General features: G+C 38.3%; 2 protein-coding genes and 1 non-coding gene across 15 annotated transcripts in view; 2 read left to right on the top strand and 1 right to left on the bottom strand.

Moving 5' to 3' along the window:
- Nucleotides 1-8,938, bottom strand: part of Lpxn (leupaxin) — a 34,636-nt gene extending 25,698 nt beyond the window's left edge. For 2 of the 7 annotated variants that reach the window (XM_076918079.1, XM_034520299.2), the window contains exons 1-2: nucleotides 5,768-7,682; nucleotides 231-388 (exon numbers count right to left, since the gene is read on the bottom strand). In XM_076918079.1, coding sequence (XP_076774194.1) covers nucleotides 231-388 — 158 coding nt within the window. In that variant the 5' untranslated portion in view covers nucleotides 5,768-7,682. Of the gene's footprint in view, nucleotides 1-230; nucleotides 389-513; nucleotides 1,999-5,767; nucleotides 7,683-7,887 lie in introns of those variants that run through there. The other 5 variants (XM_076918081.1, XM_076918085.1, XM_076918101.1 and 2 more) reach the window with 5 other exon arrangements.
- On the top strand, nucleotides 2,142-2,264 carry LOC117701904 (small nucleolar RNA SNORA40). Its single transcript, XR_004605892.1, has one exon. It is a non-coding gene; the product is annotated as a small nucleolar RNA SNORA40 (small nucleolar RNA).
- The window catches only part of Zfp91 (ZFP91 zinc finger protein, atypical E3 ubiquitin ligase), a 32,384-nt gene continuing 16,075 nt past the window's right edge, over nucleotides 7,841-24,149 (top strand). For 4 of the 7 annotated variants that reach the window (XM_034520235.2, XM_076918062.1, XM_034520227.2 and 1 more), the window contains exons 1-2: nucleotides 8,985-9,450; nucleotides 14,030-14,058. In XM_034520235.2, coding sequence (XP_034376126.1) covers nucleotides 9,104-9,450; nucleotides 14,030-14,058 — 376 coding nt within the window. In that variant the 5' untranslated portion in view covers nucleotides 8,985-9,103. Of the gene's footprint in view, nucleotides 7,978-8,984; nucleotides 9,451-14,029; nucleotides 14,059-24,149 lie in introns of those variants that run through there. The other 3 variants (XM_034520260.2, XM_076918065.1, XM_034520244.2) reach the window with 2 other exon arrangements.

Raw genomic sequence — 24,149 nt, 5'->3', positions numbered from 1 at the left:
AAACCTATTTAAAGCGCTACAGTCATGTTCTCAGTTCTCTTTCCAAAAGCAACTATCTTTAAATCAGCATTGAAATGATTTTCTTTCTTCTTGAATCTATATTTTAACTTACTACATATTATATATAATGTATACTTTATATAATATAAATATAATTTTATGTGGGATACAATTTTCAGAAATGCTGTCCAACTTGATTGTTTACAATACTACAATAGATCAAATGTTACCTTCGAGGGACTTGTGTTACCCTGAGATGACAAGGTCTTTGGAGTTTGGGGAAGGTTGCTCTTCTCTGTGGATTTCTGATCCAAGGGACAAGAAACTGGATTTGAATATTCCTCACTGTCCTGAAAGGTGCAGCGTTCCAATTCCTCCAATAAAGCATCTATGTCCCAAGAAACAAGAGGGGTATAATGTAAAATTTGTGAGTCTCCAGGATTATTTTCTTCTTAAATATTCTCTTCTTGTTTTGAATAACAAAAATTTACAAATACCTTCTTCCATCCTTACCTCACTTCAGGAGTGTGGCATATTCCAGAAAATGTCTGAGGAGATTACAGATTACATTTCACATTTCCTATGGTTGCATTCAATTTCATAGTCTCTCTACAAGAGATTCTGACATTCTAGGTATTGATTTTAACCAGATAGGGTAGACATCTCTCTCTCTCTCTCTCTCTCTCTCTCTCTCTCTCTCTCTCCACCCTCCCTCTCTCATGCATGTGCTCACATATTTCTTATTAGAAAAATAGAAGCAACTTGATTACAATTTTCAAAATATACCAAGAGGCAAAACATTTTTAATCCTGACTTTTTTCAGTCTATCTCAAAGGTTAGCCCAAAATCATAACACAATAAATTGTTAAGTATTTTGATGGTTTTATTGTTGTTTGTTTTCTTGGATGTAGACAGAAAAAAAAGGTTGAAAAAAAACTAAATTATTATACAATCAAGCAAGCTGTGTAGCAATCCAAATTACTGGGACTTCTTTTGCAGTTTTCTTGGGCGAAAGCCAACAGACTTCACAAGAATTTTGCTAATACTTTTCTATTGAAATGTCAGTAATCATAACGATTACAAATTAACCATGCCAATCATAGTATTTGAAACATAAAGTTTACATTTAATTATCCTAACATGTTGAAGTAGAGGACATTACTGTCCTCATTTTATATAAAGGAAAGAGACAGCTCTCACAGGCTGCTGAGCACAGAATCAGATTTCCAGTGAGCACTATCTTATTGCAGTCTCAACAGTGGTAACTTGTACATTGAAGTTGCCAGTATCACCAGATTGTCTGAGTCATCTTAAGCACAGCATGTTCTCTGAAAGTCTTTCTTCATCTACATAGTGAAGCAATTGGATGGAAGAATATTTTTTTCAAATTACAAGTCAAGATACTTGTGTCTTTTTTTGTTTGTTTTTTGAACTTCAGTAGATTTTTAAAATATATGTTACATTTTGTATAAGTTTCCAAAGCATCAGACTGTATGATTTCTGAGGACCTGCCTAGCTCTGAAGTTCTCAAATAAAGAAAATGAACTTTAAATGTCATTGAAAAAACATGCGCATGTATTTCATATTTGGAAAGAATAGAGTTTTGCTCCATCTAGTTTTTAAGAAAGGCTGCCATAGATCAAACCTAGAATTTACCAAATAGCCCAGAATGGCCTAAAACTCAATAATCTTTTTGCTTCCACTTCCTGAGTGTCTGAGTTTTGTGGGTGTGGCATCATATACAGCTCAAAAACTGTCTTGCCCCCACTGTCTTCCCTCTTAACAATGCTGAATCCAGAAACTTGAATATACTAGACAAGGCACATTATGCCACTAAGCCACACACCCAGATTAAGGATATTTCCCAATATTATAGAAGATCTAATTGTTTTCTTTTCACAAAAGAAATCTTCTGTAGAACTTGCTCAATCACAAAAGTTTGACCTTCAGATACCATTTTAGAAACAATCAACCTGAACTAATCTCTTTAGGCCAAACTGCCCTTCAAAAAATAAACTGACAAGAAAAAAAGAAAGAAAGAAAAAGAGAGAGAGAGAGAGAGAGAACTAAGAGACATATAACTAATTTCAATTTAGATCATTAACTTTAATTTAAAAAATAAAGCAGCCAAGAATACTGATAGCATTTGTTTGAAGTTTTTATGAACATGTGATCAAAAATTTATAGGCAAGTGCAAAATAAATCCTTTTGCAAATTTAGATTCAGTGTTCAGCATGAGTTTCATAAGCATAAGAGGGCAGATGATAAACAACTTAAATTTTTAAAAGAATATTTAACACTGTTTCATCAACAATATTAAATACTAAAATCTCAGAAATTTGAAAATATTAACATCAAAGTGATATCAGATAGTCTTAGGTGTGATAATGTTATTTTATGATATTGAGGAACCACCATTAAAGTTATTAGCTATCGTGGGTCAGATACTGTTAGTATGGTTGTTTGTAATAGATTAAGACTGAATTACATATAGATGAGAAATGTAATAATTGAAATTTCTTAAAAACAATAGATCAATGGAAAAAACATAAGCATATGAAATAAAACTGTCAAGGGCTGATGATTATTGAAGCTGATTCAAAGGATGCGATCAAAATTCATTAAACTGTTTTCTCCAATTCTGTATATACTTTAATTCTCCACAATAATCTTGTGATTTTTTTTGAGTAAATAAAACAAAACAAAGCAAACGTTTTATCTCGGAATCTTATTAGCCAGCTTCAACTCTGAATTTCAGAATTCCAACACTTTACATATTAGAATGCAACCATTCATTCTCTTTTTTGTTTTCTAAGCTTCACTCCAATCAGAAGTCAGAGGCCTTCCTGGACTAAGAGAATTCATTATATTAGACATGATGGGACAGGAGTATCATTCAGCAAAGGGTGTGAAGTTCTCCTCAGAAGCATCAGCTCACCAAATCTATTATAAATCTCCTTTCTGCTCACGAGTTTCCTGGACTTTCACTTCCTGTTTCCAATGAACACATATTTCACCAATTCCCGAAGCTACTCCTTTGGCTTCATGCAGACTCTATAATTTAAATTAGATGACTAATTTTGGTGTGACAAATATGAGATTACTGGCGGTGAGTGAAACTAGACTAAAACTGCAGTTTGTCTCCCTAGTCCTTGACCTATGGAAGTTAAGTATCAACCTTAACTTGTCAAGAAAATAGTGAAGTCTCTGGGGAGTCTCCACAAGTTAGAGTCATCTCATCCCTAAATTGTGAAGATTTAGGTAAAACCTTCTAGGTAAATACATGCTACTAACATCCAAGGCAGTACTGCAGAAAGGAAATATTTGCCCACTTGAGCCAACCTGTCCTTGATAAAATTTCTACACAAGTAGAAAAAGAAATCCACCCCATTTTGGGGTTGGATTTTGGTCCTGTTGCTGTTTATTAAGGCAAGGTCTCACTCTAGCCCAGGCTGACATGGAACTAACAAGGTAGCCCAGGCTGACCTTAAACTGTGGGCAGTCATCCAACCTAGTCTCTTAAGTGCTGGAATCATGGGTGCACTATTGTGCCTGGCAGATACTCCTTGACTTTTGTTTCATTTTGGTTTTTGAGACAGACCCTCAGTGCTGGACTAGAATTTGCTATGTAAACCAGACTGGCCTCAAATTCACAGAGATCTGTCTACTTCTGCCTTCCATGTCTGACTTCTTAAAGATAGGATTGTATGTAGCCTAGGCTGGCCTCAAATTTTCTATATAGCCAAAAATAATCTTTTGTTTTTGATCCTCCTGCTTCCACCTCTTGAGCATCAGGACTGAAGGCAAGCAACACTACACTCCATGCAAACTGACAATTTGAAGAGCCCGTTGAGGGGTAACTATCAGCAGCTTATTAACCTATAGCAAACTGGATTATCTACAGTTAGCTTCCAAAGTTGTATACTTTCTACATTTCTGAAAAAGATTTCCCTAACAACTGTGTTACTCAGAAAATCTTAAAGTATACATTTTTAAAAAAATGTATTACTGTACTGGCCACCAGAACAAATACATTTCTAACATAAGAGAACAACCCATAACATTATCATTTAATTGTACTTAGTGTCACCTGCTCCTGAGAGTGAATATTTTGGTGTTTCTTTATTTAAGGAAAAAGAATACCTATTTCAGAACATTACTGCAAACACTAAACTTATTAACATATTTTAAGTTTTCCCAGTATTCATTGCCCTTTAACTTTTGAACTAATCTTTGAATCAAGTGTAAAATGTATTTTGACATTGTGGTTAATGCTGTATTTTGGACTTGGATGTAGAATCCAGATTCTTTTCTATATATTGGTTATTTATTCTTTGAAGATTGTATGCATGCTACCCATAAAATAAAGCAAAATAAGATCCTATCTGAAAAAAAAATGGTAAAACTTGATGGAGAAATGCAAATTTCTTTCTCAATACCCACACAGGATATGCATTTATCAAATTCTCAAAGAATAAATAATCAATATTATATAGAAAAGAATCTGGATTCTACATCAAAGTCCAAAATACAGCATTAACCACGATATCAATATATTTTACTGACAAAACAGTTTGGCATTTATTGAAAACACCCTTTTTTTTCCCCTTCATTAATTTCGATCTCCTTCTTTGTTCCTCTGTTTCTCCAGGTCTTAAAACACAACTCCAATAATTATTTTTAATGACAATGTACAAGCTATGCATCTTGTTATTGTTAGAAGTTTTTGCATAGCTACAAACACAATGTGGAATACAGCTTAAAACGTGGGTAAAAGTAACTTGGTGTTAAAGATAAAAATAAATAGGTGATAGACAGACAGACAGACAGATGATTAAAAAGTTGCCAAGGTATATGAAATGAGCCCCAAGGAGGCAGACTTTACAGCTCTAAGCTTTGAAGCCTGTGGTCTCTCTGGGCATGGTAGCCAGGGCCACTTCCACTGCCGTTTTCATTGCCTCAAAGTGGAAGAACGGACTGTTTTTCTTGCCAAGTAATCTGCCTTTCAAGATTTCTCTAATTAGCAGGGCAGTGGTGGCGCACGCCTTTAAGCCCAGCACTTGGGAGGCAGAGACAGGTGCATTTCTGAGTTCCAGGCCAGCCTGGTCTACAAAGTGAGTTCCAGGACAGCAAGGGCTACCCAGAGAAACCCTGTCTCAAAAACTAACAAAACAAACAAACAAAAAAGATTTCTCTAAATAAAAAGTAACAAGAACCACTACAGCAATGGGCTACCCATAGTCTAATAGCAAACTACAGACAAATGGAACTACTCTGGCCCTTTTGCAATCTCTACAGACCCTTTACTTTGCACGGTCTTCTCCTTGTCCTTGCACTATACTCCCTCCCTCATGGTTTCCTTTCTTTCTTCCCTCCTTCCCTTCCTTTGTTTATATCCTCTTCCCTTCCCTTTTTTTTCTTCCAATATCTTATCTCCACAACCACCTAGCTGTAGAGCTGCCTGATGACCTCCAGTAGCAAGGGGAAAGGCACTTTCAATGACAAGTCCTTCTGTTTCTTTGGGCGTCTGGTCTATAGTTAGCTCTCAACTCTGCCTACTGTGCTTCTACAGAGACCCGACAGCTCCCCCAACAAGGATAGTTCCTCCTGCCTCACTCTTGTTTGAATTGAGGACAGAATTGAAAACAAAAATCTATCAGTCCTATCTTAAGTTTGACTAGACCACACTTCATCATTACAGATGGGAATGCATGGCAGCCAAGCCCACACTTCCTTAGAGCATCTTCTCCAAAAGCCCCTCACTCACCCAGCTCTTCCATTGTCCTCCACCTATGATGCTCTAGTCTTGAAGATTGTGAAGGACTTTGTTGGCATGTGGTGAAGACGACCACAACGGAACTGACTGAGACAGTGCAAAGCAGCCTCTGTGACCCCTTTTGGTTCCTGTATTTGCTTAGCACTTCCTCACTTTTGATTTGTTGAATACTTTTTTCTTTTCTTTTCTAGTAGCTCAGGCTTTTTCTTTTGCTTTCTTGGGTTTTTTTGTGTTTGTTTGTTTTTGATAGTGCTGACAGAAAAAGGCAGGTTGTATAAGATTAAGGTTTTGATGCTACATTGCCCAGGGTGGCTATAAAGACTAAAAATTTTTTTTTTTAATTTAAACACCTACCATATTCAAGGGCTTATCTTGAACACATAGAAATTTTAGATTTATACTTGTGGAGTTTTCCAAGTTTAAGTTTCCCACTACCCACTGCTGGAATTTTTTTCTATCTTCTTCCTTTTCCTTCCTTCTCTTCCTTCCTCCTTTTTCTGTAAAATTAGAGGATCATGAAAGCATAGGCTCCTTTCTTAAAATTTCTGATTAAATAGCACCTTCATTTCACTATCTGTATTAACTCAGTATAGTTGACCTCATTTCCCAAACTGTGATTTAAAAAAAAAACCTTTTAAAAGTTGTGTGTGTGTGTGTGTGTGTGCATGTGTAGGCATTTATGAGTTGTAAGAATATGGAGTCAGCTCTCTCACACCACCTGGGTCCCACAGATAAAATTCATCAGACTTTTCAGCGAAGTGCCTTTATCTGCTAAGCAAGCTCACTGGCCCAGATTAGAAATTCTTTAAAGTTGAATAGAAGTGGGTTCACTTTTGAATTCTCTGGTCCTGGTTTATACAATTATCCAAAATGCAAACATCTACAGGATAAGGAAGAGTCAACTGAGAATATTTAAGATACTAGATACTAAGCTTCCAAAATCTGAATTACAATTCCTGCTCAATTCACATTGCCTCTTAACAATTTCTCCAAAAAGGTGGGAGAGGTTGATTTTTTCTCTTATTGTGCCTTTGTTCATCTCAAAAGGAAAAAACGCATTTATAACAGGCCCACCTAGACAAGGCAGTATATAAAGAACTATAATTATGGCCTTGTGAAGTGAGTCTTGTCCCAATGTTTACCAGTAGACAGACACAGGGAGTAGTAACTGGCTAAGATAATAAAGAGATAGTTTTGTAATGATCATCTTTTAAAAGGAACAAGTCATTCGTTTTACTAAGACCTTTTGTAACAGGCTCGCTTTTTGTATTACTTTAAGCAGCCATTAGATGTCAGTGCAGTTCCAAATGTGTTCATTGAAAATACAGCTGGAAAAAAAAAATCATTCCTACTGATGCTGTCGTTTTGGTTTTTTGTTTGTTTGTTTGTTTGTTTGTTTTTACAATTGAAAAGGACACTAATCTTTGAAAGCGCAAAACTCAGTACAAGACTATAAAGCATTTGCCTTATCTGTGTGGCAAATGAGCCAGATGGTGGGAGGAAGAAAAAGAAAAATGAACTTCATTGCATGTCTAAAATTTAATGGCTAATATAAAATTCAGAATTAGATTTCCAAACTTTGTATCTTTCCATCCTCTTGAGTAGATTTTAGCTTTAGGCGTTTCCATCTTCGAAGTATAAGGAGTCTCCTTGAAAGTTGTTTCCCGATTGCAATGCGTAAAAGCAAACCAAGGAATGCAAACAATGTTTAAAAGGGAAAAAAATGCCTACAAACGTGTGAGAGGGAAAAACCCACAAGAGGCTGAATTACCACCAGCAGAAGTTTGAATAATTGGAAAGCCCCCTTTACCCATCAGGAAGGTACTTAGCTGCAAACGCTAGTCAGAGCTGCTATTATGACTGTGCTTCCTGTGCCGCAGAAACAGCTACAAACCGCAAAGGCATGCAGCCTCGGGGCGGAGAACGTGAGCGACAGCTAGCTTCTCCACAGAAATCTCAGGGAGTCACGCTAACCGTCTCTCCGGCTCCAGCTCAGGGACCACAAGCAACGCCAATTCCGTGACGCCCCATTCCTACTAGGAAATAACTTTACAATTCGTCCTACACATTTTATTGAAATTGAGTTGACAGAGGCAGAACGAATCCCTGACCTTCTAGGCTTCACACGTGAGAGGCTCAACACAAGATGGAGGAATGAAACCGAACAGGTCGCGGAGGAGGCGCCAAATGACCAGACCGAAGTAAGTAAAGACTATGACGAGGGCACTTCGGAGCACTTACACAAAAAGATAACAGTAGAACTAGGATTCTCTCCAGGCACCCCTAACCAGTAATTGGCCCAATATTTGTGCCAGTTGTACGCAGGCGTCAAGGCCTAACCCGGAAGCAATGCTTCACTGGAACGTAAACTCAAGACAGCGGATAGTAAAACTCCCAGCCTTCCATCTGCCTGTAGTTTCCCCGGAAGCACAGACTAAATAGGACTTCGTCTCCCAGAATGCCCTTGGCGAAGTTGGCCCTGCGCATGCGCCTCACGAATATCCCGCGCTGTCCCCTCAACCCCGCCTCTATCCTATCGCCGCCATTTTTTCAGAGACTTTCATCCGGCAACGGACCGGGCCTTTTTTTCTTAAAGGAGAAGCTGCAACTCAAATAATTTACCACTTCTCCCCTCAAGAGCTGGCGGCGCTGGGGACAGAAAGGCCAGAGCAGGAAGGTGGGGTTCCGGGTGGAGGCGGGATAAGGTCCAGGCTACTTCTTAGGCTAGTAAGAACCCTTGAGAGAACAGCGGCGCCTCAGGGAGGCAGGTGCGCGCGCAGCCGGCAGGGGGGTGCGCGCGAGGCTGGGAAAAGGTGCGTTTGCCCTCGCCACGGCCCTCGCCAGCGCTGCCCCTCCCACCGCCCCTAGCTTGAGCTGAACTACTGAGGGGGGAAAAAGGTCACTTTGGGATTGTCGCGAGACGCAGCCGTTTAACGGTGAGAACGGGCGCGCGGGGAAGGAAACCTCGCGCTCTCCCTCAGAGCCGTTTCCTGATTGGTTGAAGGAGGGGGTGGGGGAGGGCACCGAGTGCGCTGCTGCGTGTGAGCCCGAGAGGGGCTGGGCCAAGGGGCCGATCCTCCTCCCCGATTGGCCCGCTGCGTGTCTGTACGGGTGCGCGCGTGCGCGCCGCCGGCGGTCGCGGGCTTGAGTGGCAGGGGGCGGGTGGGGGGGGTCGCCCTCGGAACGGGCGGAGGGGCGGGGGGAGAGAGGCGCTCCGGAGTGAGGGAGCCGGACGCTCCGGGAGCCGAGGGGGGCGGGGGGAGCTGCGCCGCGGGCGCCGCCGCCTCCACCGCCTGGGACGCAGGGGTGGGGGACGGACGAGCCCCGATGCCGGGGGAGACGGAGGAGCCGCGATCCCCGGAGCAGCAGGACCAGGAAGGGGGCCCCGCCGCGGCGGCCGACGCGGCTTCGGACGAGCTCCGGCCCGGCGCGGCGGCGGCGGCGGCGGCGGCGCCTGTAGAGACCGCGAGCAGCCGCGTGCTGAGGGGAGGTCGGGACCGCGGCCGGACCGCTGCGGCCGCCGCCGCCGCCGCTGTGTCCCGCCGGAGAAAGGCCGAGTATCCCCGCCGGCGGAGGAGCAGCCCCAGCAACAGGCCTCCCGACGGTCCCGGGCATCAGCCCGCGGCCGCGAAGCCCCCGTCTCCTGCTCAGGGCAAGAAGAGTCCGCGACTCCAGTGAGTAACAGTCTTTGAGACGTTGGGGAAGACCCCCCTCTAGTTCTCACACTACCCTCTCGGCTCCCGTAGCGCCCGCTCCACGTGACACCCTGCTTGCTCTGCCCCCTGCCGGCTCCGCACGCCAGATGTCACGCCGCTGGCGGCCGGGCTTCTGCTGCTTCGCAGCCTGTGGCCGCCAGCCCACGCCCGAAGTCGCCCTGTGCAGGCTGCCCGCCCTCTGCCTCCTGCCTGCCCACTCACTCTGGCTTCTGCGCCCCCTTTGTCAGCCTATCGCTTCCAGTGTTACATCACATCCCCGTTAGGAAGTCAGCCGCACCGTACTAGCCCTGAAGAGTGTTTTTACCTGCTATTATTTATTGACTTATATCACTCGAGCCACTTACATCATTCGAGCCACTTACAAGGTAGCCTTCTAAATGGTCACGTTCATTTTTACCGTCAGGATGAAAACACGACTGTGCCAATTACAAGTATATTTTATACAACTGAACTAGATGTGTAATTCTTTTTACCAGTATATGGAACTTTTTCTTTATGCGTATATTTTACCGTAGGTACTTATTCTTAAAATTACATTGACCTGAATTACTACTTCATATTAATTAAAGGCCTTTAGCAGATGGCCAGGAGCGTAAATATTTTAAATTGCTCATTAGAGTAATGCTTAACAATAGTTAAGTACATGAGTTTATAAGTTACACGTTTTAATCAAATTAACTATTCATTGTTGAGAATATTGTGTCATTTGATTTACAAGTGGGAAAAAGACAGAAAATCAAAGAAAAGGTATTTCGGTTTCAGATAACCAGCAACCTGCCAGTAGAGACAGTGCAACGGCTTAGCTTACCTTAGACCTAGGAAATTTTTAAAGCTTAAAAATAAGCTTGCTTCAGAATTAAACCTGTGACTTGGAACACTTGCATAAGAAGCCTCAGGAATAAAATCCAAATGTGTCATTTTTTGCTACTATAGTCTATTCCCCGGTTTTGAATGTGATTTAAGTTTAGAAAGTTAACTTCTTTAAGAAAACTACAGTTCTGTGGAGAGTAAAACTCTTCTTACAAATTGCCGAATTGAAAGTTGCAACTGCTGTATGTACATTTTTACAAATATCTTAATGTATTTAATCTCACAGACTTGAAAATATGTAAATCATTAGTCTTAATTGGGCATAAATTTCATAGGCAAAATCGTTAACCTATGTGTCCTTCATTTTCTTTGATGTACACAGTTATACAGGGAATAACCTCTATGACCTGAGTTTGTGTGTATTAAATATATTGTGGAGTCATTTCACACAGTGTCTTACACATCACTAAATTTGTTATTTTAAGGAGTGGTAGCCTAACAGAGGCAGGAGTACTTTATAGTGGTGTTTTTGCATAGGTTTTATGGTTTTGTAGTTTTATATTATCATACATAAACCTGCCACTTAAGAGTTAAGTACATCTGAATCAAGTTAAATTATACCTAGAATAGTGTTTAGTTTTTCTCTATATGGCAGGAAGTACTAATGGACCTTGAATCCTACAATGTAATTGTGGAAACAGTTGATCTTGGATGAATATGATGACTATTTGCATTAGTTTTTTTAATCACAGTTTTCCTTGTGAAGAGGAAGAAGCAATCTTAATGTTCCTTTTCATCTAGTACTATAAATAGTTATGGAGATCTTTACCTTCTTTTCTCTTCAGATTTATCCCTTGTTCATGTATTTAAGATTATACCACTTTATCAGATTCTTAAAATTAATTTTCATTGTTTTTATTGCACATTTTCACTTATTCAGTGGCCTGCAAATCAGAGAGATGTCAGTACATTCCAGCTTTGCAGTTCTTGTTTGAAAAGTAACTAGGGCTAGTACTCTTATTCCTCTAGGTTGAAGAAGGCTAAATTAGATCTGGCCTAGTCTTCAAGGACCTTGATGAGGAAGGAAACATTGATTGGCACTCATTAACGTGTTTTGCAGATATTTTATGGCAATACGTTTTTAAAATTTATATTTATCCTTTGAGACATGCAGTTTTGAGTGTCAGTGTACTGAACTCTGACCTTAATTAATCTCTTCCAAATAAAGTGATATTTTAAAGGGAGATGAGGAATTTATTATTATAATTTGTTCTTTTCAGATCCTTTTCCCTCCCTAGTTACTTTTTCATTCACTTTCCCTATTCCTGACTTTTTTAACCTACAAAATTCTTATAACCTGTTAACCTATATTTGTTTCTTTCAACTAAAGAAATAGTCAAATATACAAAATCATTTAAAATATCAAAAACATAGATTTGGATTAACTAAAATTTGTGTTATTAATAGAAGACAAGTTATATAGTAGAGAGAAGCTTGAACTTGATATTCAGGCTGCAAATTTGATGTCTCAACTTGTACTGCTCATTGTCTTAGTGATGATGAGCAAGTCCCTAAAGTCTTTAGAGCTATTTCCTCTTGTCGCTATTCTGAGTTTGTGGGAAGAGCTTTACAGCTGAGTAGTAGATTATACTTTCATAAACTTGACTCTGTAACAACTTGACATTTTTGAGACTGGAGAATACATAATGTGAATGCAGGAAAATAAAAATTGCAGGAAATATATTCAGGCATCAAGTTAAATGCTAGATGCATTATACACAAAGACCTAAATAGTTTGTAGTTAGGAAGTTAGACCCAATTTGTATGAAGTTTGTGTGTTTGTGTTATTCAAGAATTAAGCTCCTCGTTTGCTGTATTTTAGTTATGATCCTCATTTCACTTGTGGATAAGCTTCAAGAAACGGGTGGTATAATAGTTTGAAGGTTGAGTATATGATTTTTTTCCCCCTTTGGCTTGTTTCTTGTGTTTTTTGTTTTTCTTTTTTGGTGCATTTGGTTGGTTTGGGTTTTATGTTTATTTCTTTCTTTGAAGACAGGGTCTCACTATGTAGCCCTTGCCTGGAGTTTGTATGTACACCAAACTGGCCTCCCAAGTGACTGATCTGTCGATTGTACTCAGCCTCCCAAGTGCTTTGATTAAAGGCATGTACCACCATGTCTGGCTTCTCCATTTTTTAATAAATTAAAATATCCATGTACATACAGCAAAATCAAATTAAGACTAGGATAGGAGGCAAAAATGTTTTTATTCCATTTTATTCTGTGGTATAACATCATATATCTGCATTCCAGATTTTAAAACTCAACAAGTCTTAAAATGTAGACGTTGGATAGCCTTTTAAAACTCAAGATTTGAATAGTTTTAAAGTCTTTAGGTTCAGTTGAGTGACACATGAAGAAAAGTATTGTTTTAATCTCTTGATATATGGAGTTCAGGGTTCTTTGTGGGGTTGCTGTTTTTGTCAAAAGTAAAGTAGTAATAAACCTGTAGTTGGCATTTTCTTGTTTTGTTTCCCTTGAAGGGTTATGGAGAAGTATGGATGAGGTGGTGAATATTCTGAATTGACAAACACAGCTCTTTGTTTCTAGAAGGCTTCAGTTGCACAGCACTAGAATCCTAAGTGGTTGGGATCCTAGGGCAGTCAGGATGGTGGTAGAAACATTGAACAATTTTAAAAACATCTCAGGCATCCAGCAGGTGTGTTTTAGTGCTCCATTTCTTAAAGTGAAAGTGGTTCACAATTGCTTGTGTCAGTTGGGAAGTTTATAACAGAATAAAGCCATCATAGTACTAAGCTTTTTAAATTGAGGCAAAAATCACAGCTGGTCTCTCATAAAACATCTTTTAATTATGTCAAGTTTATTTGCAGTCTTTCTGCTGGTAGACACTATGTGCTATCTTTATGATTAAAAATAGGAAGCCAGCTTCTGAGTTTGGGGAATAGGTGTGGAATTCATAATACTGTATCTACAAGTTACATGTGATAGAAGCTATCTCAAATGAAAGTTGTAGGGATCACTTTAGTGTTGTTTTTTTTTTTTTTTTAAGGCTTACAACTTTGAACTTTTTACTTGTATTTAATTTGTAAAGTATAATATTTATTTCAGATATGTATATATTGCCTTTTAGAAGCTTTTATTGGACTTGGTGATCAATTTCGGGGACTCTTAAATTTCTTGTTAGGAAGATTGTTCAATAAATACAAAATAAAGGAAGTGGTGTAACAAAACCTCATTATTTATCAGTGAGTAAGAGTTACTGACATTTTACCATCCTTGCTATACCTACTTCATGGCATGTCTCAGATGTCATGTCTTTTTTTACAGTATGTGTATAAGGACATTCATTTTCTTTCATAACCACTTTTACTAAAATTAGCAACATTTTTCCTTTTTTTATGTTTAAAAGCAACTATTTCACAAGATAATTTTGTTTCTGTACTATTGATTATGGTGGCCACTCTGTAAGTTTGCATTAATCAACATAAAAAACTTGAGTTCCCTGGTTACAGTAGCTATTTCAAATGATGAGCAGCCACATGGACTAGTATAGATAGGATATCTTTGCCACTACTGAAAGTTAGGCTTTTCTTTGAACAACATACTATAGATGCTTTTTGTATTATTATGGAGATGAATCAAAACAAATACTGTGTTTTAAGGAAATGTACAAAATTATTCATTTAACACGATTTTATTTTTTTCAGGTGTATAGAAAAAATAACAACTGATAAAGGTAAGATTCATTCTCGTATATAGTGTTGATTGATTTGTAGTCTAACAGAAAGGGTACTACACTTAAGGCTGAATATTCAGTGTTGTTCTATTCACTAAAGGGAACTTTATGGAGTAGGCCTACTGCAGATTTAGAATCTATTTAGAGGACAGCAAGCAGATTTGAACAATACAATGTCTTCAAATTTAGAAAGCCAATAATGGGTTTTGATTTAAAGGCCACTCTAATTTTTGAAGCTACCATTTTTAAGAAGAAGCAAAAATTATATGTAATAATAGTAAAGTGTAGACAACCTGATAACTAGAGGACTAGTAGTTGGAAGAGTGAGGAAAGTGTGCTAAGATTTTAATTGGATAAATAATTTAGCACATGTGTGTAATATTTGTGCATATAAATATATACGAGCTTTTATATTTCTGTAATTTAAATGAAGTTTTCTTTATGAGGTATGCTTTGAAATTGTTTAAATCACATCTAAAACTTTGTTTTTTTTATATTTGAAAGAATGGCAGAGTGATTAGGAACCAGTAACTTGAATTGGTGACTTTAGTCAAATTCCTTCCTCAAGTTTCTTTTCTCTGATTCTTGGAATGTAAAGCTAGTATCTCAAATACCAGGTTAGAAGTATTATATACAGACATGATAAGTATTTGGGGGGGTTGTTTTGTTTTTGTTTGTTTTTTAAGAAGTTGGCGTCTATCAGTTGTCAAGTTTTTTTTTTTTTTTGTTGGTTTTTTTTGGGGTTTTTTTTTTTTTTTTTTTTTTTTTTTTTTTTTTTTAAATTTTGGACTACTCATGGAGATAATTTTTGCTTGTTTTTTAATCTGGAATCGCTAGCATGATAGGTTACTGTGCTATTGGAGAAAGATGAAAACTTCATCCTGAGTTTGGGTATTTTCAAATTCCCATTTCCTCTATGTCTTCAGTAGTCTAATGTCAGCGCAGCTTAAAAGAGGAGGATAGGTGACTTCTGCTCACCTGCTGGCTTCATTGGTCCTCAACTCTGATGATCATCTAGTTGTTTATTGATGTTTATATGACTCTGTTCATAACTTTGCCTTTTTAACACTTTCTAAGCTTTGTTTTCTTCACTGTATTATCTGTTGCTACATAAATAGTAACATAAGAACCTTGCTAGCCAAAAATTACATTGTAATTCGCTTTCCATTCCAAGAATCAGAGAAGGAAACTTGAAGAAATATGACAAAGAAGTCACCAATTCATCCCCCAAACTTGGTAACTTACAGTGCAACAGTTTATTGTTTCTTGGTTGGGGTGTTTTCCTCTACTGTTTTTAGTCTTTTGAGGGAGGAACTTCCTATTTTTCAAATTGGCATGCTAATTTATGTTTCCTTCAAGAGTGCAGCATTCTTTTTTTCTAGATTCTTACACTTATTCATTCTTTTTTATAGTAGTTTGAGTTGATAATTTCAATGTGTGTTATCGGTATTTATAACAATCAGAGTTTTGTTGTTTAGTGTTTCTAGGTGGGCATATGGCTTATAGGTGTAAATTCAAGCACTCAGATGTCTTAAAAGAATTACCACAAAATTCCAGCCCAGCCTGAGCTATAAAGTAAAACCTTGTCTCTAGCAAACAAGAAAAACAGAACCTAAATTTAATACCCCTTTTTGTTAAAGTCATTTGCATTTAAGTGAAATTAGCCAAGCATAGAAAGACAAATGCTGTGTTACTTTAATGTTACATGGGTTGTAAATTACTCTGTTGTAGAAATAGTAAAAGAATGGTTACCAGAAACTAAGAGGTTGGGGGAGGGGAGCTGTTGATGATGAGGTACAAATTTTGTTTACACTGCAAAGTGTGTTTCAGTGTTGTACTGTACTTAGCACACATTAAGTAACAATATAATAGACATTTCAAGATTGCTAAAGTCATTTTAAGTGCTCACACAAAAATGGCAAATCAGTGAACTGGCAATTATGTTAATTTACTAAATTGAAGCTTTATAAACACAAAACACACTTTGACTATGTTTTGAATGGAACTTCCAATTTTCTGGAAAAGCTTAGTTAGCAATCACCAAATGCTGGGACAGAAGCGCAGCAATAGAGGGTGCACCTGCATGTACTGCAGAGTGGACCTGCATGTATTTCTTGCAGAGTGGATTTGCTTCCTTCTACTGCAGAAAACCACAGTTGGGAAAGTTTTTAGTACTCACACATCAGTAGTGGTATAGATAAATGTCCCACACAGTGTTAGCAGTCAAGGAGAGTAAAAGCAGCAACTGGTAGAAGTAACCTGGGAGTTCATGGGACTGCAGGCCTTCGGAGACATCTCTGGAGATTTTATTCATGGCTACACTTTTAGGCATTTTGGGTATGCTATTAAAAATTGCCAGGCAGTGGCGGTTCACACACTTCTAATCCCAGATCTTAGGAGGCAGAAGTAGGTGAAGCTGAGTTCAAGGCCAGTCTGGTCTACAGAGTGAGTTTCAGTACAGCCATAGAGCAACCCTGTTTTGGGGGGGTCAGGATGGGGTGTGGAAATTGATGGTTGAATGAGCCTTGCGTCTAGTAACTATTAAGCTAAGTATGCATTTGAAATAGGTTCTGAGACAAGGTTAAATTACTTTTACTACATTTACTACACCAATAAATAGAGTTACTTGCCAGTTAAAAATGCATTTTGAGAAACTCAAGGTCAACCAACCCAGTAGAAATTTAGGTAGTTGTTGGTTAGTTTTAATCTAAAATGTAGGCTGGAAACTTGGGGTTTCTAATACAGTCTTAAGATTGAACTTCAACATCTTCCCAAAACTTAAGTCTTAATTAAAGTCTTTCAACTGATCTAGGTTGGTGTTCAGGCCAAAACTGAACACTACAACACAAGCATATTAATACTGAGAATTAACTTCTTAGATGGTTGTGGTAGTAAATGTCTGTCTATAATCCTAGGACTCGGGAAGTTGAGGCAGGAGACTTAGGAGTTTGAAGTCAGTTTGGGCTCCAGAGTAAAATTGTTCCAATCTCCTGGCACCATACATGTACACACACACACACACACACACACACACACACACACACACACCTACACCTTATCACTGAAATGACTTTTAAAATATTTATGCCTTTCTTAGCTTACAGTTGCATACCTCTTTTTGCTTTTGCCATATGATCCCCCATACATTGATGTGGGACTAGACTTATTTGTCTCAAGAACTGTGTGAATAAAGGTTTTTATTTTGGGGGTGGGTGGGTTAGGAGTGTTTGTTTGTTTTGCTTTATTTTTTTGTAAATTGTTTATTTAGTATTTTAATTTTCTTCAAATTTCTCCTTAAAATGTAGGACTAACAAGCTATCTTAAATTCTCAAAACAACAAATAACACCAGTTTGTAGATATTTGTTCTTTCCACATGCCAAGCAGCTGGTCTTTTCTGTATAAGACACTAACTGGGGTTCCTTTAATTCATTGGTTCTCAACCTTCCTAATATGGCTACTGTTTAATACAGTTCCCCGTATTGTGTTGATCCCCCCACACACACCATAAAAGGATTCTTGTTGCTACTGTAATTTTGCTACTGTTATGAATTGTAATGTAAATGTCTGACATGCAAGATATCTGATATGCAGCACCTGTGAAAGGGTCATTTGACACCTGAGGGGGTTGAGACCTACAGGTTGAGAACCACTGCTCTGGTTGACCTTAGTTTGACACCCAATTCCAGTATCACCTACTTGGGGGTAGTATCCACCCTGCCTCCCAAGTGCTGGGATTAAAAGGGCGTGTGCCACCACCGCCGGCAGTCCGTTTTCTTTAAAAAGAAAGTCTTACATATCTTGCTAACTGGGGGGGAGGCTTTGTTTTATTTCTCCTAAATAATAAAAACACATGGGATCTCTATGATCAAAACTTCTTTAAGATAGAATCTCTTTTCTGTTTTTGCCCAGGCTGGCCTAAAATAAAACAAAATCCTCCCATCTCAGACTCCCAGGTGCTGAGGTTATAGGCATGTACCTAAATAGACCAGTGTCAAACTACTTTGAAAAACATGTTCTTTTCATTCTTCCCCTACACTCTGATTTTGAGAAATGGCATTCAATTATTGAGCCTTTTTGAGATGGAAATGTGTTTCTTATTTGCCTTACTGAACTTCTGAGTCTTTTATTACTGTCTGGATTTAATGTGGCTGTGTTGGCTCTTTATGTGTTCCTTTGACTTTGTGATTAAACTATTTTTATTTCTTCATAGTCATTTTAGAGATTTTTAAAAGCTAGCTTAACTATAACAAGTCTCCTGAACACTCTAAAACCTTGATTAATTCTGATACCTTTTAAATTCCATCTGTCCTCTTGGAATTTGAAGAGTGTATTAGTGAATTGGATGTGATTTTAGAGCTCCTTTCCCCTAACCTTTCATTTAAAAATGATGGCACTGAGATGTAAGGAGATTTAAAATTGGTATATTGTATTACATAAGAAACCACACTAAATTTAGTGTCTTAAAAATAAATAATTTGGTATTTTTCTGAGATGGATGAGTAATTGTTGTTCTTTGGGACTATTTGGGCATTTATGAAATCAGATAACTTTGGAAAGGGCCATCTGGCATATATAGCAGCTGTTGCTTAGTTATAGGTTCTCTTGCTTGTAGATGGAGGCTAGACAAGCATCATTGCATGACAACCTTAGAGTAGCTTTGTAAAAGGGAAAGTACCACTACAAAAATATCTCGGTTCTATCACATTTACAGTATAGTATAATTCATCACTAAGATTCTCTGCCTTTGTAGACTTTTTACTTCTCCAGTGTTAATGCTTTCACAAGCTGTTATCACCTATTTCATTGCTAGTCTCCTTATTCTGCTTTTAAAAAATAATTTTTTATTGAGAATTTCATGAAATATACAATGGGATATGATCATTTCTGTTGCCCATTTTCCCTCTCCATGCCCTCCCCTAACTGTCCCCAAACCTAGGTCACTGTACCCTCTTCAATTAGAATACATCTTTTTTTGAAACAAGGTCTTAGCCTAGTCTGACCTCAAATTTTTGTGATCTTTCTGCTTTAGACTACTAAGGGGATTATAAGAATGCCATCAAGCCCTGCTTCTGTATAAACATGCAGATCTGCAAATCTGAAATCAGATGTGATAAGCACACTTGTAATCCAGCACTTGAAAGGCAGAGTCAGGAAGATCAGGAGTTCAAATCCACCTTAGCTACATAGCAAGTTAAAGCCAACTGGATTATATGATAACCTATCTCAAAGAAAAAAAGTGGAGTGGGGAAGCAGAAAATTCAGTCATGCCACTTACCTACTTGAATTCTTTCCATAATTCTTAAGATAAAATCCAGATTCTGCCAGGATCTTCTTAATGTGATGGCCGTCAAGTCTTAAGTCATTTTGGTCTGACTTTTTACTTCTTTCTTTGGGTACTTATGCACCCTTACTTTGTGTTGTTCTAACATCTAGCTATTATTTATCCTTTGGAGTCCAGGCATATTTATTAAACACTGAGCTAATTGTCAGGTAAAGAGGCCATTAAGTGAACACAAATATAAAAGCTGCTGCTTAAAGAGAAAGCAAAACCAGTCTTGTGATACATTTTAAGAAACAAAGCTAATTTACCTAATGTCAGTACTGGAGGGTCAAAAGTAATGGTTGTTTTATTCTAAGCTTTTAATATCACCTAAAGTATTAGTATATTAAATTTATACTTTTCTTTCTATGCTTTATAGGCTAGTTTATGAACTGAATAGTAATAAACAGAAAAATAGAACAGTCTAATTTAAATGTTAACATTTATAAACACATATAGTGTAGTTAACTTTTTTAAATACATGAACCATTTGACTTGAGATTTATCTCAATTGGTAGCTTCCCTTGCACTCTGGAAGACTTTCCAGAGTTCATTTCCTAGCTCCCTAAAGTATGGTATTGCTCACCTAAATTTTAACACTCAGAAAGTGGGAGCACAAGGATCAGACAGTCTTCCTCGACTACAAATACCAATCTAAGACTAGCCTAGGTTACATGAAACCCTGCCTGAGGAAGCAGGGGAGACTACATGAACCTGGACAAGACTGTGTCATTTAATTTCTTATATTTACCACATTTTCTCTTAGTTTGTGTTCACAAAAAAAGTTATTTCTGTTTTGATAAATAAATGTCATGTGTACCTTTAGATTAAGTTAGCTTTGGTAAATTTTCTCATAAGTCACTGCATTACGTAGATAATCTTGGCCTAGGCCCTTGTCTAGATGTAAATTATCAAATCTGAAGGAAGTTTACATTGACCTCTCCTTTTCAGTGGTTAGGTAACAGATACATACAGTAAGAAGGATTTGGACTCTGGACTTTTCTGTACTCTTTCATAGTGACCTCCATAACTTCCAAGTGTGAACATTGAGGAAATTAGTTACTTGATTTTCTTTCCTTGGAATATAAAGATATGACACAATTATTTGGCATGTTTATGTGAGCTAAATTTAGAGAAATGGAAAAAATAATTGCTGGCACTAGGCAGGTATTTGAGGTTTGCTAGTTCTCAGAAAGATAAAATTAAGATATGAGATATTACACTAACTTCTAACCCAACTAAACACAGCCTGTTTCAGCTAAGAACCAGATATTAGGTATATTTGACTTTTCTCGGCCTTAATTGGATAAATGGATAACCTGAGAGGTAGAGGACCAAATACTGGGTTACCCTGTCTAATATATTTATTTCATCATGACCAAATGGCTGCAATTGCTGGAATTTTATTTAGCTTCATCTTGGCTTCTTAAGAGAATTAGAAAAAGTATTATTCTTGATAATAGTATCTTGTCTTTATAGCATTAACCATTCTTGTCGAATTGTCTTAGCTACTGTGACTTCCTGCTATTAAACTTTTAATAGAATGAAACTTGGCTCTTTTCCTGTTTGGTCATAATTATTTATGATAATGTGTGTATCCTATTGCCAAATCTGTTCTCTTTGTGTAGTGAAGTGGTAATTGTATAGTAAAAAATGTAGAACGTAAATTCCTTGACAGTATATGTGGTAGTTTGAAATGCCAATGGCCCCCATAGGCTCATAGGGAACAGTACTATTTGAAAGGATTGGGATATGTGGTCTTGTTGAAGTAGGTGTGGCTTTTGCGGGTAAGTATGTTACTTGGGGTGGACTTTGGGGTTTCAGAAGCCCAATCCAGGTCGTGCTGCTTGCTCATCCTGATACAGAACTCTGAGCTGCCTCTGTAGCACCATGTCTACCTGCATGCTGCATGCTTTCCATCATGACAGTAGTAGACTAAATAAACCACTGAATGTCAGCAAGCCCAGTTAAATGCTTTCTTTTATGAGTTGCAATGGTTATGACAGTTCTTTAAAGCACTAGAACATTGACATTATTATACAGCCATGGGTTGCTATCTAAATTTTAGATGTTTCCATTATTACCAAAAAGAACCACTATACCATCTAAGAGCAATTCCTTCTCTCTCCTACCCTGATTCCATTCCCTATCCAAAAAAAGTAACTTCTACTTTCTCTGTCTAGATTTTCCTTTTCTGGATATTTCATATAAATAGAATCATAGAATATATGACTAGTATCTATTGCATAGCACACTTTTTTGTTTCTTTTTTTTTTTTTTTTTTTTTTTGCTTTTATCGTTTGGTTCCTAACCTCCCACTATCTTGAAGGCTTGGGGTTATATGAGGCCTGACTAGTATAATTAGGTTACTAGGAACAGGCTTCAAAAATTTAACCCATCCCAGGTTCTAGCTGCAATCTCTATTTCTTCAGTCCACCCTATGAGAATCTGCATTATGTATCTACTGCCATATCTTTCTGCCATAATGGACTGAAATCTGTACATTTTTCTCCCTTGCTTTTGTCAGATACTTTAAACAGTAGGCACAAAAGTAACTCATAGTACAGAGGTATAAGCCTTTGTTGATTGATAGATATTTGGATTGTTTACACATTTCAGCTATGGTGAATTGTGATACTATACCATTTCTATATAAACATTTGTTTGATTAAATCCTTGTTTTCACATTTTGACATGGGACTTGTCTTTGCTAAGATAAAATGCCTAAGAAAACAATATACAAAAAGAAAAGATTTATTTTGGCTTCTTATTTCAAAGATTTGCATTTATTGTCCTTTGGTCTATGTTTCTGGGCCTGTAATTAGGCACAATTATTTTCCCCATTAAAAATAGATCCTTTCCTCATATTGCATATCATGGTTACAGTTTCACCTTCTCTACTCCTCCGAGTTCCTCCATACCCCTCCCATCCAAATCCATTCCCTTTCTGTCTCTCATTAAAAAAAGAACATGATTCTAAGAGATAACAACCAAACATAACAAAATAAACAAAAACCATCACATGGAAATTGGACAAGACAATCCAACAGAAGTAAAAAAAAGTCCCAGGAAGTCACAAGAATCAGAGACCCACTCATTCCCACATTCAGGAGTCTCATAAAAATACTAAACTGAATATTATAGTATATATACAGAGGACCTGGTACAGATCCATGTCAGGTCTGTGCTGCTACTTTCAATCTCTGAATTCATAAGAGCTTTGTTTGCTTGATTTAGAAGGCTTTATTCTCCTGGTGTCCTCCATCTCCTCTGGCTTTTGAACTATTTCTGCTTCGGATTTTTCCTTGGAGTTAGTTCCCAGAGCTCTGAGGAGAGGAATTTGATGAAAACATCCCGTTTAAAACTGTGTGTTCCAAAATCTGTCTCTGTATAATGTCTGGCTGTGGGTTTCTGTATTCCTTTTTATATTCTATAGGAAGAAACTTCTCTGATAATGGCTGAGTGAGGCATTGATCCATGATTGTAGCAGCAGAATATCATTAGGAGCCTTTTTTTTTTTAGAATGAAATCAGGTTTGGTGCAGTATATACATAGCTCAGTTCCACTCTGCGGTGTGTTTGTTAATATTCCACATATAACATGTAAAGTCACATGCTGACTATAGGGTTAGTACACCTCTGCTACTGGTGAGTTACAGCAGTGGCCACTTTGTGATAAGTCCATCTCTACCAGGGAGAGCACCCAGCTCTGTTTAGCATTAGCATATGCTGGGCTGAGGGAATGGTGTCCCTGTACATCTGAATATTCTGTGTGTAATCAGAGACTGCTTGTGTTCACAGATTCTATATGTCTCTTTGGGGTCATGGCAGAGCCATACCCAGTTGTTGATGGGACTCTTTCAGATACGGGAGAACTGTGTATCCTCAGAACTGCTGGATTAAGTAGTGAGCTCTGTATAAAGAGCGGCAAGACTGACACTAGAGCTTGTAGAATCCACCTATTGCCACTGCCAACAGCTTTTGTTCCTGACCTAGGCCATTTGTTCTCTAGCCTTTGTAGCCCTGGAAGGCAGCAGGATAGTGGTGTTTTCCAGATCATCTGAGGTGTCTGTCCCATGCAGTTGCAGACAAACTGGAGGCTTTTCAAGAGTTGGTGGAAGCAAAAGTCCTGGGGCAGTTCTGTGGGACAGACATTCAGGCCAGATGTCTGGCCACTGGGCCTCGCTAGTCTGTAGATACTTCTTTGCTGTACTAACGCCCCCATGTACTGTGAGTGGGGCTCCTACTTTTGTGATTTCTTGACCCTGAGACCTCTGGCTCTGGCACAGTTGTTGAGATCATTGGTAGCCAGGGCCTACATGCTACAGAAACCACAGGAAAAACATTTTGTAGCTCTTATCCTTGGTGTGTGTGTGTGTGCCCGTGTGTGCCCATGCGTGTGTGCTGGGGATGAGTTACATAGACTGTGCCAGAAGACTGTGGGGGGGGGGGGAGTGCGGGGCGGGGGGAGTAAATTACTTAGACTGTGCCAGAACACTAGGTCCAGATCCTACAGCTCTGTACTGGGCCACGACATAGTCTTCCAGGGTCTCTGAGCACTGCAGGGAAAGGAACACTCTGTCTTCAGCTACTTTTTCTTTCCTTTTTTTTTTTTTTTTCTCCTTTTTTTTCCCAGTCTGCTTTTATACCATTTTAATTACATGCAAGTACTAAGGTCAGTTCTAGGTTGAGGAGCTAGCAGCCACACAATAGATGCAAATAGTCAAGGAACAAGCAAGGCAATAAACAAAAGTCCTGTGATCACTGTTTC

Source organism: Arvicanthis niloticus, chromosome 1 (assembly GCF_011762505.2).
Source record: "Arvicanthis niloticus isolate mArvNil1 chromosome 1, mArvNil1.pat.X, whole genome shotgun sequence".
Taxonomy (NCBI): domain Eukaryota; kingdom Metazoa; phylum Chordata; class Mammalia; order Rodentia; family Muridae; genus Arvicanthis; species Arvicanthis niloticus.
This window is presented reverse-complemented; position numbering and strand designations above follow the sequence as displayed.